Source organism: Macaca thibetana, chromosome X (assembly GCF_024542745.1).
Source record: "Macaca thibetana thibetana isolate TM-01 chromosome X, ASM2454274v1, whole genome shotgun sequence".
Classification (NCBI taxonomy): domain Eukaryota; kingdom Metazoa; phylum Chordata; class Mammalia; order Primates; family Cercopithecidae; genus Macaca; species Macaca thibetana.
This window is the reverse complement of record NC_065598.1, coordinates 60,473,270-60,487,341: the sequence shown is the minus strand read 5'-3', so window position 1 is coordinate 60,487,341 and position 14,072 is coordinate 60,473,270. Positions and strand designations below refer to the sequence as shown.

Genomic DNA, 14,072 nt, shown 5'->3' with positions numbered 1-14,072 from the left:
AATTTGACATTTAGAACTAGTGTTTTTAGTGTGTTTAATGGACCACTTCTTTGACACTTAGATGCACACAGGTCTGCATTCTGTGTGCAATACAACAGCAGTGCAATGTCATAAACTGAATGGTTGCATTCCAGAGGACAGTCACCTAGGAGTAGACGTAAGTGCCCTCTGAGTAGGGCAGACAGATAAATACTATTTTTTGATAACTGAGACTTTGTCAAACAGCTCTTTGTGTACCTACCTTTGCTTTCTCAAGTATAAACCAGCTAATAAACATGAGTATGTTCTAAAATTTAAAAAAATGGCAAAGTACTTGAATAGACATATTTCCAAAGACGATGTATAAATGACCAATGCGCACATTAAAAGAGGCCAACATCATTAGTAATTAGAGAAATGAAAACCAAAACCACAAGATACCACCTCACACCTACTGAGATGGCTATAATAAAAACAAGGAAAATGACAAATATTGGCTAGGATATGAAAAATTTGGAACTCATACATTGCTGGTGGGAATATAAAATGGTGCACCTGTAATGGAAAAACAGTGTGTCTCTTTTCCTCAAAAAAATTATAAAGCTACTATATAACCCTGCAGTTCTACTCCTAGGTATATACACAAGATAAATGTATGAAGACAAGTTCATACAAAAACTTACACATGAATGTTCATAGTAGTATTCATAATAGCCCCAAAGAAAAAACAATCTGAGCGTCCATCAAAGGATTATTGGATAAACAAAATATGGTACATACATACAATGCAACGCTATTCAGCCTTAAAAATGAATGAAGTTCTGATATATGCTGCATCATGGATGAAGCTTGCAAGCATTATTCTATGTGAAATAAGCTACACACACACACACACTCACACACACAACCAAATTATTGTATTATTTCACTCACATGAAGTACCTAGAATAGGTGAATTCATAGAGACAGAAAGTTATAAGATGCTGAAAGGAGGGGGGGAATGGGGAATTTTTATTTTAAGTTTCTGTTTGAGATGATTTAAAAAAAAACTCTGGAAACGGATAATGATGGTGTTTGCACAGCACTGTGAATGTAGTTAGTGTCACTGAATTGTACACTTATAAATGGTTAAATCGGTAATATATATGTGTGTGTGTACATATATAGCCATAATAAAATAATTAATTACAAATAAGAATACTAGGAATAACTTTACCATCATAAATTCAACAACTTTTAAAAAATGGACCAATTTTTCAAAAACCACAAACTATCAAAACTTTAAAAGAGGTGAAATAGGTTATATGAATAATTCTATACCCATTAAAGAAATGCAGTTTATTATTTAAAGGTTTTAGAAAAAGAAATCTCTAGGTCCAGGCAGTTTCACTGGACAAGTTTACCAAAAATTTAAAGAAGAATTAACACCAATTTTACACAATTTCTTTCAGCAATCGAAAAAGAGAAAACATTTCCCTACTCATTTTGTGAGGCCATTATTACTCTGATACTAAAACCGAAGACAGAACAAAAAAAGAAAACTATAAACCAATATTTCTCATCAAGTCAGATGCAAAATTCCTCACCAAAAGTATTAGCAAACCGAATCCCACAATGCATAAAAAAGAATTATACGCCATTACCAAATGTGGCTAATTTCAAGAATGCAAGTCTGGTTCAACATTTGAAACTAACAGACATAATCCACTAGTCAAGAGATTAAAGAAAGAAAAATGAAATGATCACATCAGCTGATGGAGAAAAAAAAGCATTTAACAAAATGTAACATTCATTCCTGATAAACTCAGAAAACTATGAAGAGAATTTCATAAGCTTGATAAAGGGCATCTTTGAAACAAGTACAATTAACATCATACCTAATTGTGAACAACTGAATACTAATTATCTAAGACTGGGAAAAGGCAAACATGTCCTCTCTCACAACTCTTTATCAACATAGTCCTGGATGTTCTGGTTATTGTATTAAGGCAAAGAAAACAAATAAGGCATACAGATTGGAAAAGGAAAAATAAAATTGCCCTCATTTGCAGATGGCATGATTGGCTATGTAGAAAATCCCAATAAACTTACCAAAAAACAAAAACAAAAGTAAACAATCAACAATTACAAAATCTTTCCTGTAACTAAGGAGTTCAGTTAGGATACAAGATCAACACACACACACAAAATCACATTTCTTTTTTTAAAATCTAATTTAATTTTACTTTAAGTTCCAGGATACACGTGCAGAATATGCAGGTTTATTACATGTGCCATGGTGGTTTGCTGCACCTATCAACTCATTATCTAGGTTTGAAACCCCACATGCATTAGATATTTGTCCTCATGCTCTCCCTCCCCTTGCCACCCACCTCCTAGCAGGCCCCAGTGTGTGTTGTTCCCCTCCCTGTGTCCCTGTGTTCTCATTGTTCAACTCCCACTTATGAGTGAGAACATACAGTGTTTGGTTTTCTGTTCCTGTGTTTGCTGAGGATTTGGCTTCTAGCTTCATCCATGTCCCTGCAAAGGACATGATCTCACTCTTTTTTATGGCTGCATAGTATTCCATGGTGTATATGTACCACATTTTCTTTATCCAGTCTATCACTGATGAGCATTTGTGTTGGTTCCATGTCTTTGCTATTGTGAATAGTGCTGCAATAAACATACGAGTGCATGTGAACCAACTGCATTTCCAAGAAGAAACAAACATTTGGAACAGAAGAACCAAATACATGGAAACCCAAATCAAAATCCAATGCCATGTACATTTGCACAACAGAAATTGAAATATTTAGGTATTTTCTTAACAAAACATACAATCCATATGTTGAAAAGTACAAAATGCTGATAAAAGAAATCAAAGAAGACCTAAATAAATGTAAAAACACACCATGTGCATACACTGGAAGACTCAGTATAACAAAGCACTCAATTCTCCCCAAACTGATATATAGATTTAACACAATTTCTATCAAAATCTCAAAGAGGTTTTTTGTAGGCATAGATAAGCTTATTCTAAAATTTATATAAAGAGATGCAGGTACTAAAATAGCTCAAACAATCTTGAAATGAAATAGTAAAGCTGAAGGAGTCACTCTACCCTACTATATAACTACAATGATAAGGACCTGTACACAGATGTTCATAGCAGTTTTATTCATAGTAGACAAATAGTAAATAGGACCCACATGTCCTTCAATCAGTCAATAATTAAACAAATTATGCTACATACCTACTATAAATCATATTTAGTAATAAAAATAAACAAACTTGATACATACAGCAACTTGAATTAATTTCAAGGACATACTGAGTGAAAAAGCTAATTCCAAATGTTTATATAATGTATGGTTTCATTCATATAAGTTTGAAATTATAGATATGAAGAACAGATTAGAGGTTTCCAGAGGTTAGGGACTAAGGTGGGAAGAATGGAAAGGAAGTAGGAAGGAAGTAGATATGGCTATAAAAGGCAATGTGAAATATCCTAATTGAGATAGAACTATTCTGTGTATTGCCTAAGGTGGTATACACAAGCTACATGTAATAAAATTGTATAGAATTAAATGTACACACACAGACAGGAAAAAGTAAAAGTAAACCTGGGGAGATTTAAATAAGATAAGTGGATTGTATCAATGCCAATGTCATACTTGAGATATTGTACTATAGTATTGCAAGATGTTAGCATTGGGAGAAACTCAGTAAAGTGTACTTGGAATCTGTATTAATTCCACAACCACATGTGAATTACAATTATCTCAACAAAAACTTACATTAAAAAATCCTGCAAATCTTTTTTTTCAAGAATAACACCTTACTCTATCATCTTGAGGATCATAATAGCTTATTTGTTGACTGCAAATGGGCTTGCACGAGGCCTCAGACAAAGTCCACTGGCTCAAGCTAAGCTGAAACTGGTATGCTTTTTGATGTTTCTGATCTTCAGAGTCACTGATCACACTAGGACATTCCAACATTTCCCAGAGGAGTGATCTGGTCTTCTGTGAGCTCCCTGGCACTATCAATGTGCAAGCAGATTGCTTGACCACTTCATGAGTGAGGTAGACAAGACTGGGGAGGGAACTAAATAGATACCAGATTGAAAGAAAGATGAAGGAGCTGAGGCTGTTTTCCCTGAAACAAGGTGACATGGAGGATATAATACCTGGGTTCAGATCCCTAGAGGGCTGTTTTGGGGGCAGAAAAAGTGAGAGCTGAGTTTTTGACAAAGTTCCCAGTGCTGGACACATTAAACTAATGGTGATGCTTTAGGGTGAGGAGAGTGGGAGGTTGTGGGCATTTTCTTCAGGCTGAGCCTGGTGGGTTGCTGGACTGGGAAGGTCTTTATGAATGACCAAGCCCTTCTTAAGCTTTAGAAAAGCTGAGTGAGAACACATTCTGTTATGGAGGCTTCTCCTTCCCACCCTCCTCCTCACTCTGAGCAGTGGGGGAAGGGGAGGGGCAATGAGTTGGAGGATATGCAGAGAGGCTCAGTTCAGAAGAGGAAAAAAAAAAAATGTGTGCTAGGCTGAGGCTGGGCCTTCTCAGTGCTTCCTGGTGGAGGTGTGGGAACACCCACAGCTCAGGGGCCTCACCCTGTCTCCCATTTGAGTGGCAGGGAGGGATATAGGAGGACAGGCTGGGAGCAGGAACCCTAGCCTCGCCAGGCACCTGTCTATCTGTCAGTCAGTCCTTCCAGGACTTCCCCGCAGGCGAGCCCCTCCTCTTACTGAAATCGCTCCCAGAATGGCACTGGTAAGATAACACGGCCTGGGAAGAGGGGGTGGAGGGTAGCCTAAAATTAGCCCCTTGGACCAAGACTAGGGGCTGACTCCTAGTCTTTCAGCGGCATTGTTAACAGTGGGAACCGAGAGCCCCAGCTGCTCCAGGCTGGGGCCGTAGAGGCTCCCTAAGGAGGGGACACCAAGGCCCCAATGTTTCACAGACGGGTGGGGGCAGCGACCCCGGGCAGCACGGCCTCAGGCTGAAGCCCGGTGAGTACCTGGAGCCTAGGACTGGTTTGAGAACAGTGACCACTGCGGGCCGCAGACCTGTGATCACCCACTACCCGTTGTAGGCTGTTTCCGCTGGGTCTGGGACCTGGTGGGAGTTGGGGCAGGCGCTTGGGAGGTCGTTAGGGTAACCCACCAGGAGGAGGGAGGAGGGATATAATGCCAGCTCCCTGCCTTGTGTGTCCCAAGAGGATATGTCTGCCTAGGACCTCGAGTCTAAACAGACCTGCTTCTTGAGAGCAATTGAGATTATACACTACAGGAAGTGTGGAGATTTGTCTTTGTGTCCCTGTGTGGTGGTGTTGGCTAGTCTGTGTGTATGGGTGCCTTGGAGTGGGTTTAAGGGCATAAGGGCAGAACTCCTAAGGGTGGGAGAAGGAAGGTAAGGCTTAAAAACGTTCTACTAATGCCTGAAGGAGTGCTCTAGGGTGCACAGAAACCAATCACTTTCCTGTAGGAGTACTTAACCTGTATTCACAGACACCAAGAGGACCTTAGATAGAATTCAAGAGGTCCAGAAACTTGGATGAGTAGACAATTACCTTTTTTTCCCCTAACCTCTAACTAAAATTTACTATTTCCTTCAAGGATGAATGCAGGTAGCAAATGGCAGTAGCATAACCAGTTCCTGTAACTTGGTTACCAGAAGAAACCACAGATATTTCATATCATATTACAGTTGTGGCAGATATCTTGAAATGTCATTTATTACCACGTAGAAATTGTTACTAGACCTTTTAATTTAATGTGTTACTAAAGAACATCTCTTACTATATCATGCATTTAATAATATTTTGACAGTCGCATTTTATTATAATTGGTTTCCTTTAATTTTATGTGTTTTATGTAGTAAAAACCATTCTGAAAGGCGTTTACAGACTTCACTAGTTTGTCACAGGAACCAGTATCACAAAAAAAGGTTTAAAATTCCTACATCTTTAGGATCAGGAAGGAGCTCCGTGCACATAGGAGGCACATAATAACTATTTGATTAATAAACTACAGCAAAGTGAGGTTAGACAACAGGCTAGCTGGATTTTCTTGTCCTTATCTAACGGAGGCACAGTTCACTCCAGTGCCAAAGCCAGTTGGAGAGCATGGCTTGGTCTCCCTCTGGAGGCTCATTATATGAGCACTGCTGTGGGCTCTTGGTATGACCTTTGCAAGAGCTTCGGCATTTTCCTCTGCCACTCCCTGCCACATTATCTCCCCAGACCCTAGTCCCCAAAATAAAATACTAAGGAGGGAATTCCTACCAGTTTTCAGAAGAAATTATTTGTAAAAGAACCTTCCATTACTGAAGACCCTGGAATTCATCATGACACTGAAAAGCTGAAGATCCTGGGAGCTGCAATGTGACTCTGCTGGAGTCAAGGGAGGGGGTTATGTGTTTGTGTTTCATCTTGTAACAGAAAGAACAGGAGGAGGAGTAGAGAAACCTGGATTCTGTTTCTGACTCTGCTCTTGCCTTGATGTAAGGCATATGGCAAACCCCTTACCCTCTCTGGACTCAGTTTCCTCCATCCAAAAAATGGGGATAATATTACCTATTTTGTTACATGAAATTGCTTTGAAAAGTACAGGATTATAAGTGTGTTCTGAGTTCTTGTTCATGAGACAACTAGCAATAACAACCATGTGACCTTACTAAAGTCCCTGTTCTGCTCTGCTCTGAACCTTGGTTTCCCCATCTCTAAATTGAAAAAATTAAATTATCTACAACGTCCATTGCAGCTCTGAGGTTCTAGAACATTAAGTAGGGAGCAATAGCCATAGAAAATGGAGACATAAGTAATAATCATCCTCATAGTAAAAATAGTTACCGAGAACTACTTTCAGGCACTATTCTAAGCACTTACTATGTACTAACTCATTTAATCCTAACAACCTTCCAAGGCAGGTACTATTGTTATTTTGTCTTTACAGATTAAGAAATTGGCACAGAGAGATTAAGTGACCTGCCCTAAGTCACACAGCTACTAAATGCTAGAGCTGGGGTAGAAGCAGAACTCCCATGTTTTGCCACTACCACATACGGCCTCTTTATCTGCACTGGGGGCAAACAAAGACCCATATAGGAGTTACAATTCTCTGGAGGAATTAACTTGGCAGAAGGAGTTGCTTGTGGCAGAAAGAAACATGGTGTATATGGAGAGCCATCATTTCTTGTCTCTTGTCACTGGATCTCAGGGTATAAGTCAAGGAGTAGTAGGAAGTGAGGCTGGAGAGATTGGCCAAGATTTGTTCATGAAGGACCTCTGAGCTGGGCTAAAGTATCTGGGCTGTAGCTGGAAAGAAAGGGGAGCCATTAAAGTATTTAAAACAGATGATTGGCAGAGATCAGATATGTATTTTAAAATTACCACTTTATCAACAATGTTGAGAAAATAATGAAAAGAGAAACTACCTATGAGACCACTATAACTGCTGAGGCAAAAGGCAGTGGGGGCCTAGATAAAGCATGGTTAATGAGAATGGTCCCTGAAGAGGACAGATGGTCTGGAGAGGTCTTTAGTAGGTAAAATCCACAGGACTTAATGGGATTTGATGAGAGTGAGATAAAGACACAAGAGGATTGACAGGAGTCTTGGTTTTTGGTTTGGTTGACCAGGTAGATGGTGAGGAAACGATATATGGATCAAGTTTAATCATGGTGGTAGTGGTGGTGATGTGATACTTTGAAGTGCTTGAAGAAACTCAGTAGATACATGCCTGGAGCTAAAGAGAGAGCTGGGGGCTTGGACAGAGAGGTTTAAAATAATCAGAATAAAGGTGAGCGTGACTGGAGAGAAGAGGATGGAGAAGAGAACATAAATATTTCAGGGGAGAATGAGAAAGGAGAAAAATCAGGAGAGTATGCTGGCAAGGAAGCTGATGGAGGAGTTTGTAGGGAGGAGTGGTCTGTAGGGATAGATATTCCAGAAAAGTCAGGGAAGAAAAGATCTTCAAGACATCCACTGGATTTAACCACAAAGATGACCTTTTGAAGAGTTTTCTTGGTGTGTGTTTGAGGGTGGGTGAAGCCATACTACAGAGATTGGATAAGTGAATGGAAGGTGGTGAAGTACATAGTAGAAAACTCTTTGGATATGTTTGGTTAAGAAGGGAGAGATGAAGAGAAAGATAGCTAGAGTGAGACAAAGGACCATAGAAGTTTATTGTTTGGTCTCCTAAGATGGTTGAGGGGGAGGAGCCAGTGTGAGGAGGCTGAAGGTACAGAGTATGTAGTAGCCCTCTTACTCCTAACAACTTCATGAGAAAGGGACTTTCATTTCTGTCTTATAGATGAGGAAACTGAGTCCCAAAGAAAGGAAGAGACTTACCCAAGATTACTCAGCTAGGAACTGAGAGTGCTGAGCTGCAAATCTGGGTCTGCTGGATTTCTAAACTCCTGTCCTTCCCATTGCACCCCAAGAATAAATAAATAATAAGACCATATATGGAGCTGATGCTGGTGGGTGGGGAGGGGCCTAAAGTTTAGGGTGACCCTACCCACCCACCTCATAATTTTCTTTCTATGAGGTAGGTACCTGAGGTCCCAGACTAACAAAGAGGGGTGGGGGTAGACAGTGAATAAAAGGAGGTATGAGGCCCTGAGACCTCGGCTGCAGGGTATGGGAGAGTAGGGAAACTTAAGCTCTGAGAAACCTGCCAGCTCACCCTGATGACATTACAAACTGAGGTGGGTGACCTTGACACTGAAGCACTAGGAATAGGACTGGTAAGGTCAGAGGTTAGGTTGAGTCAGACATTGAGCCATGAGTGGTTTTGTAGGGCCTGAGGATTGTGGGAAGAGAAGAGTTGAAGGTTGAGTCAAAGGCTCTAGGCTGGGTCAGACAGAGAGGATGGAAAAAGGGTTAAACCAGAGGAATGGGGAGGCAGCGTTGGCAATCAAAGGGACTCCTGGATTAAATTGGCCCTGGGGGAGAATCTAGTTGTAATCAGAGAGGAAATTTGCCCTGGGAACCGCGACTGTTTCCTGCCATCTGTCTTCATTTTACTTGAAATATGTTCTTTGTAATGCCACCTCTTCATTTAATCAGTAAATATCATTCGATACCAATTTCCTGAATACTTCTGTTCCTGAAATGTGGGGCCTTCATCTGAGGGAAGGTTACAGAACACTCGGGTGAGGGAGCTTTAGTCATATATGAGGGGCTGTGAAGAGTTAAACTATCTGAAAATGGAGTTAAGGGCTTGCCCCAAAAGACTGATGTCAGAAAGCTCAGGGATGACAGCTTGACACCACAAAGTATGGTTCTATTGGCCTAGCCAGTGCCAGGCCAGAGCCACCTTACTAATCCACACATTCTGATCTGAGAAAAATGCATCTACCAAATTTCCAGCCATGATATAGCCCTACTAGGGGTAGAGGAATACAAGATGAATACAGGGCCCTTGCCCTGGAGTTTATACACTAAGGGAATATAGATAAGCGGAAATGTGGTTTGAAAGTTCATAGCTGAAGTTTAGTTGTGATCCTTCAGAATCCCTGAGCAGGAAGAAGAGATTAGGGAAGGCTTCCTAGAAGTAGGAGTTTGAGGGGTAGGCAGAAGAGTATATGCAAAGGCATCAAACTATAAAATGCCCTGACCTGTTTTGGCAGTGTCTTTGGGGCCTGAAATAAGACAGTGGGATTGGGAGTGAGAAGTAGGAGACCCATGAATGAGTAGCCTGATGGTGAAGGGCAGGGGGCAAGGGGTTGAAATGGAGGCAGATTTCAAGGAGGGTGTGTGGTCAGGCTTTTGATGGGTACCCTCATTCTCTCCCACTTGTTTGTCACCCACAGATCTGGCATTTCCTTGTGCTCATAATGAGAATAGTTCTCCAGTTAGCCAAGATGAACCTCATGGACATCACCAAGATCTTCTCCCTCCTGCAGCCCGACAAGGAGGAGGAGGACACCGACACGGAGGAGAAGCAGGCTCTCAATCAAGCAGTGTATGACAACGACTCCTATACCTTGGACCAGCTTTTGCGCCAGGAGCGTTACAAACGTTTCATCAACAGCAGGAGTGGCTGGGGCGTTCCTGGGACACCCTTGCGCTTGGCTGCTTCTTATGGCCACTTGAGCTGTTTGCAGGTCCTCTTAGCACATGGCGCTGATGTTGACAGCTTGGATGTCAAGGCGCAGACGCCACTTTTCACTGCTGTCAGTCATGGCCATCTGGACTGTGTACGTGTGCTTTTGGAAGCTGGTGCCTGCCCTGGTGGTAGCATCTACAACAACTGCTCTCCCGTGCTCACAGCTGCCCGTGATGGTGCTGTTGCTATCCTGCAGGAGCTCCTAGGCCATGGTGCAGAGGCCAACGTCAAAGCTAAACTACCAGTCTGGGCATCAAACATAGCTTCATGTTCTGGCCCCCTCTATTTGGCCGCAGTCTACGGGCACCTTGACTGTTTCCGCCTGCTTTTGCTCCACGGGGCAGACCCTGACTACAACTGCACTGACCAGGGCCTATTGGCTCGTGTCCCACGACCCCGCACCCTCCTTGAAATCTGCCTACACCATAATTGTGAGCCAGAGTACATCCAGCTGTTAATAGATTTTGGTGCTAATATCTACCTTCCATCTCTATCCCTTGACCTGACCTCACAAGATGATAAAGGCATTGCATTGCTGCTACAGGCCCGAGGTGAGTGGTGAACAGGCCAGCCTTGGGTCACGAGGCTTGGAGATCTCAGGGCCCCAAATCACTGTAAAAGCCAATCCTCTGAGATGCAATGGAGAAAACTCCATTTTCCTCCCTCTCCCGTGGCCCCAGTAGAGAAGAGGTTATGTATTCCATGTTAGAGAAAGGTCACTAAGATAAGGTTGGGTGGGGGTGGGGAGCACTAGCCCAATTTCTGGTTCTGGCTCTGCCAATGACTGTTTTATTTCTTGGAAAGGATAGAGCATTAGGGCTGTAGTAGCCAGAGGAGGGTGGATGTAGGCTTGTGTGGGAGAATTATGCTGATAATTGCTCCTCATGACCTGTTTCTTCTTGCTGTAGCCACTCCACGGTCACTTCTATCACAGGCCCGTTTAGTCATCCGCAGAGCCCTGTGCCAGGCTGGCCAGCCACAAGCCATCAACCAGCTGGATATTCCTCCCATGTTGATTAGCTATCTAAAACACCAACTGTAATCTTGCAGTCTCCCCAGGAACTTATGATGCCTCCAAAAACCACCTGGGGACTCAGGTAGCTGGAGGGCATTACAGCCTCATCCACTTACCTGGAGTTGCTCTCCTGTATTATCCTCCACAATAAAATTATCCAGAAAATAAGTCCCAGTGTCTGTTGTGTCTGGTGTGTGTGGGCATGGATGGGGGCGTGGGCATTATTGAGGGAAGGGGTATGATTGGCCATGGGGAAGGATAGCAAATGGTCTGGTATCTGACAGGCACAGGAGTCTGTAAGAGCAAAAGAGGAAGATAACCCAATGGCCTATACCTCCACACCAAGATCCTTTAGAGAGTTTTGGGAGCTGTGTTGCCCTGGAAGCAAGGTCCTGAATAATACAAGTGGGTAGAAGCGTAGCATTAGCTTGCCCAGCCCTGTGCCTCCCTTCAATTCTCTGGCTGCTGCAAGACACCTTTTCATTGGCTGTCCCCTAGTCTCATATTACTTTGAGTCAAGTGACTGAGGAGCCTCCCATTCACTCACCTTGAATCATAGGCTGCATTTCCGCTAGTCCAGTTTATGTTCAAGATCTACCTGGGTAAGCAAACTATCAAATATTTATGACAGAGTATCTAATGTGAAAAATAATTTGGTTACATAGGTGATAGGCTGGGAATTCAAGTAAGACAAGCAGATAACCTAGAGATTAGCAAGTGCAGGAAGCCAGCATAACTTCTAGGCTTCAGGGGTAAGGGAGGAGGGACAGGGGTCATCTGATTGAAAGTGAAATCACAGGCCTGCCCATGATTTGGGTGGTGAAGAATGGAGGGACCATGGGAGGAGGTAGTATGACCTAAACCAGGAGCTGGAATCACACAGCAGAATTGGAAGTATGCTGATAGCAGGAACCACAGAGCAGACACAGCAGGGGCACCACCCAAGGCAGAGAAGGCAGAGGCTAAGTAACCTGGCTTCTCCATTTTCCCTGCCTTCCCACCAGTGCCTTCTATTGGTTAAACCAGCAAGAAGGTAGTTGACTTGGGAGCCTGGGAAACACAGCCTGTAGGGGTCAGACCCCCTATAATGTGGAGAACAGGGGAAGGAGGCAAACAGACCCTGGACCAGCGAGGATATCCACTTAAATCCAGAGAAATTCATTTTACTAAATTTTAATCCCTCCACAGGACCTTCTTGTATTTCTCCTGTACAACTGTGGGTGAGAACATGGGTGAGCAGTGAAAGGGACACAAGATTAAGGGGTAGAGGAGGAGAGCCCAGATAATCTGTACCCAGGAAGCACTTTACATATTTAGAGCCCCTCCTGGGAGCTGCTTTGATGGTCTCCTACATCATGCTCCCCTATCACTGGGAAAGGGAGACAGAGCACGGAGTCTTAATCTGATTTGCCCCCTACTTCTCTCACCTCCCCCATTCTCCCTAGCTACTGCTGCCTGAGAGACTTTAGGAAAGAAGGTGAGAAAATTGGATATCTATCTCCATGCTCCCACCCCACCCAGCTTTCAGATTTTCGTTCTTAGGCACTTTGGGAAACAGTGCAACTGTTTTTCTCCAAGGAGCATGAGAACTAAAGAACTCAGGGCTTCAGGGTAGGCATCCTCAGCTCTCTTCTATCTTTCTTTCAATCTGGGCTCCTAAGTGGTAGTTTGTGCAAAACCTCACCCCTAGCCCTGCCTGTGATTCTCTTAGGGCCCTTGGGGATTGAGTCAACCTCAGCAGCCCTATCTGCTATAGTTCCCCAGGAAAGTACACCCTTCGAATGGGGTCTGGGCAAGGTGGCCTCCTCCATGGCATCTGGGACACAGATTCTGGTTGACTCATGAAGGCACATGGACACTTTAGGCATTTCAAAGTTCATGCGCTTGAGGAGGTTATAGGAATGTACAAAATTCTAGGTAAAGAGGAAGGGCCAAAACTCTTAGCTTCAATTTCCCAGAGGAGGGAATTGAGAACCCAACTAAGGTAAGTGCCCATGTTATTATTTACGGTCCAGCTCTTCAGAACATTCCTAGCTGTTCTTTCTCCGCTTGCCTGTGCTGTTAGTGAGAAGAGACAACTTTAAGACCTGGTGCCTTAAGATTTTATCCTCCCCAGGCCTCATCATTCCCATCCAGAAAATGGGCCAGGAGTTGGAATTAATCACCTCAAATTCTGATGATGACTTTTCCAAGGCAATTTTGCCTAGGAAGTATGAGGAGAAAGCAGAGATGCTATTACTGTACCTAGAATGAAATCTTCCTCTTGGCCTTTAGTGTCTTGTCCAGGTGAAAGCTCAGTTTCCTCAATCTCCCTTACCCCCAGCACAGTCACTAGCTTTCAGAAGGCCAAATCTTAACTACTTCAGGTAAGCTAGGCCCCTTATCTCCCTTTTATCTCTCCTCCTGACCTCCCTTTCCTTTCTGCCTTTCTTCCTTCCTCTCTCCCTCCTTTCTTCCCTCCTGCTATCATCTTAATGTGGTACTTCCCAAATTCATATGTTGGAACCTAATCCCTAGTGTGACAGTATTAGGTGGTGAGGCCTTTGGGAAGTGATTAAATCATGAAGGCTCCAGTTTCATGAATGGGATTAGTGACCTTATAAAAGAGGCCCCAAAGACACCCCTCACCCCTTTCACCATATGTGAGGACACAGCAAGAAGATGCTGTTAATAAACTAGAAAGTGGGCCCTCACCGGACACCAAATCTGCTGGCACCTTGATCTTGGACTTTCTAGTCCCCCAAACTGAGAGAAATAAATTTCTGTTGTTTATAAATTGCCCAGTCTAAGGCATTCTGTTATAGCAGTGCAAGCCGACTAAGACACCTCCCTTTCTTCCTTCCTGACATTGCCATTATCCTAGATCTTGGTTCTGCTTTCTACATGCCACTATCAGTCTGCACTCTCTCCTGCAATGGGAAAATTATTTTGCTTTATTCAAAAAGATGGCCCCCAAGGACTAGATCCAAAGTGTA

General features: G+C 43.0%; 1 protein-coding gene across 1 annotated transcript; it reads left to right on the top strand.

The window, feature by feature from the left end:
• Positions 1–8,607: 8,607 nt before the first annotated feature.
• On the top strand, positions 8,608–11,267 carry ASB12 (ankyrin repeat and SOCS box containing 12). Its single transcript, XM_050776975.1, has 3 exons — positions 8,608–8,679; positions 9,787–10,633; positions 10,991–11,267. The coding sequence occupies exons 1-3, from the start codon at positions 8,662–8,664 to the stop codon at positions 11,122–11,124; spliced, it is 999 nt and encodes a 332-aa protein (XP_050632932.1). The 5' UTR covers positions 8,608–8,661; the 3' UTR covers positions 11,125–11,267.
• The last annotated feature ends 2,805 nt before the right edge of the window (positions 11,268–14,072 follow it).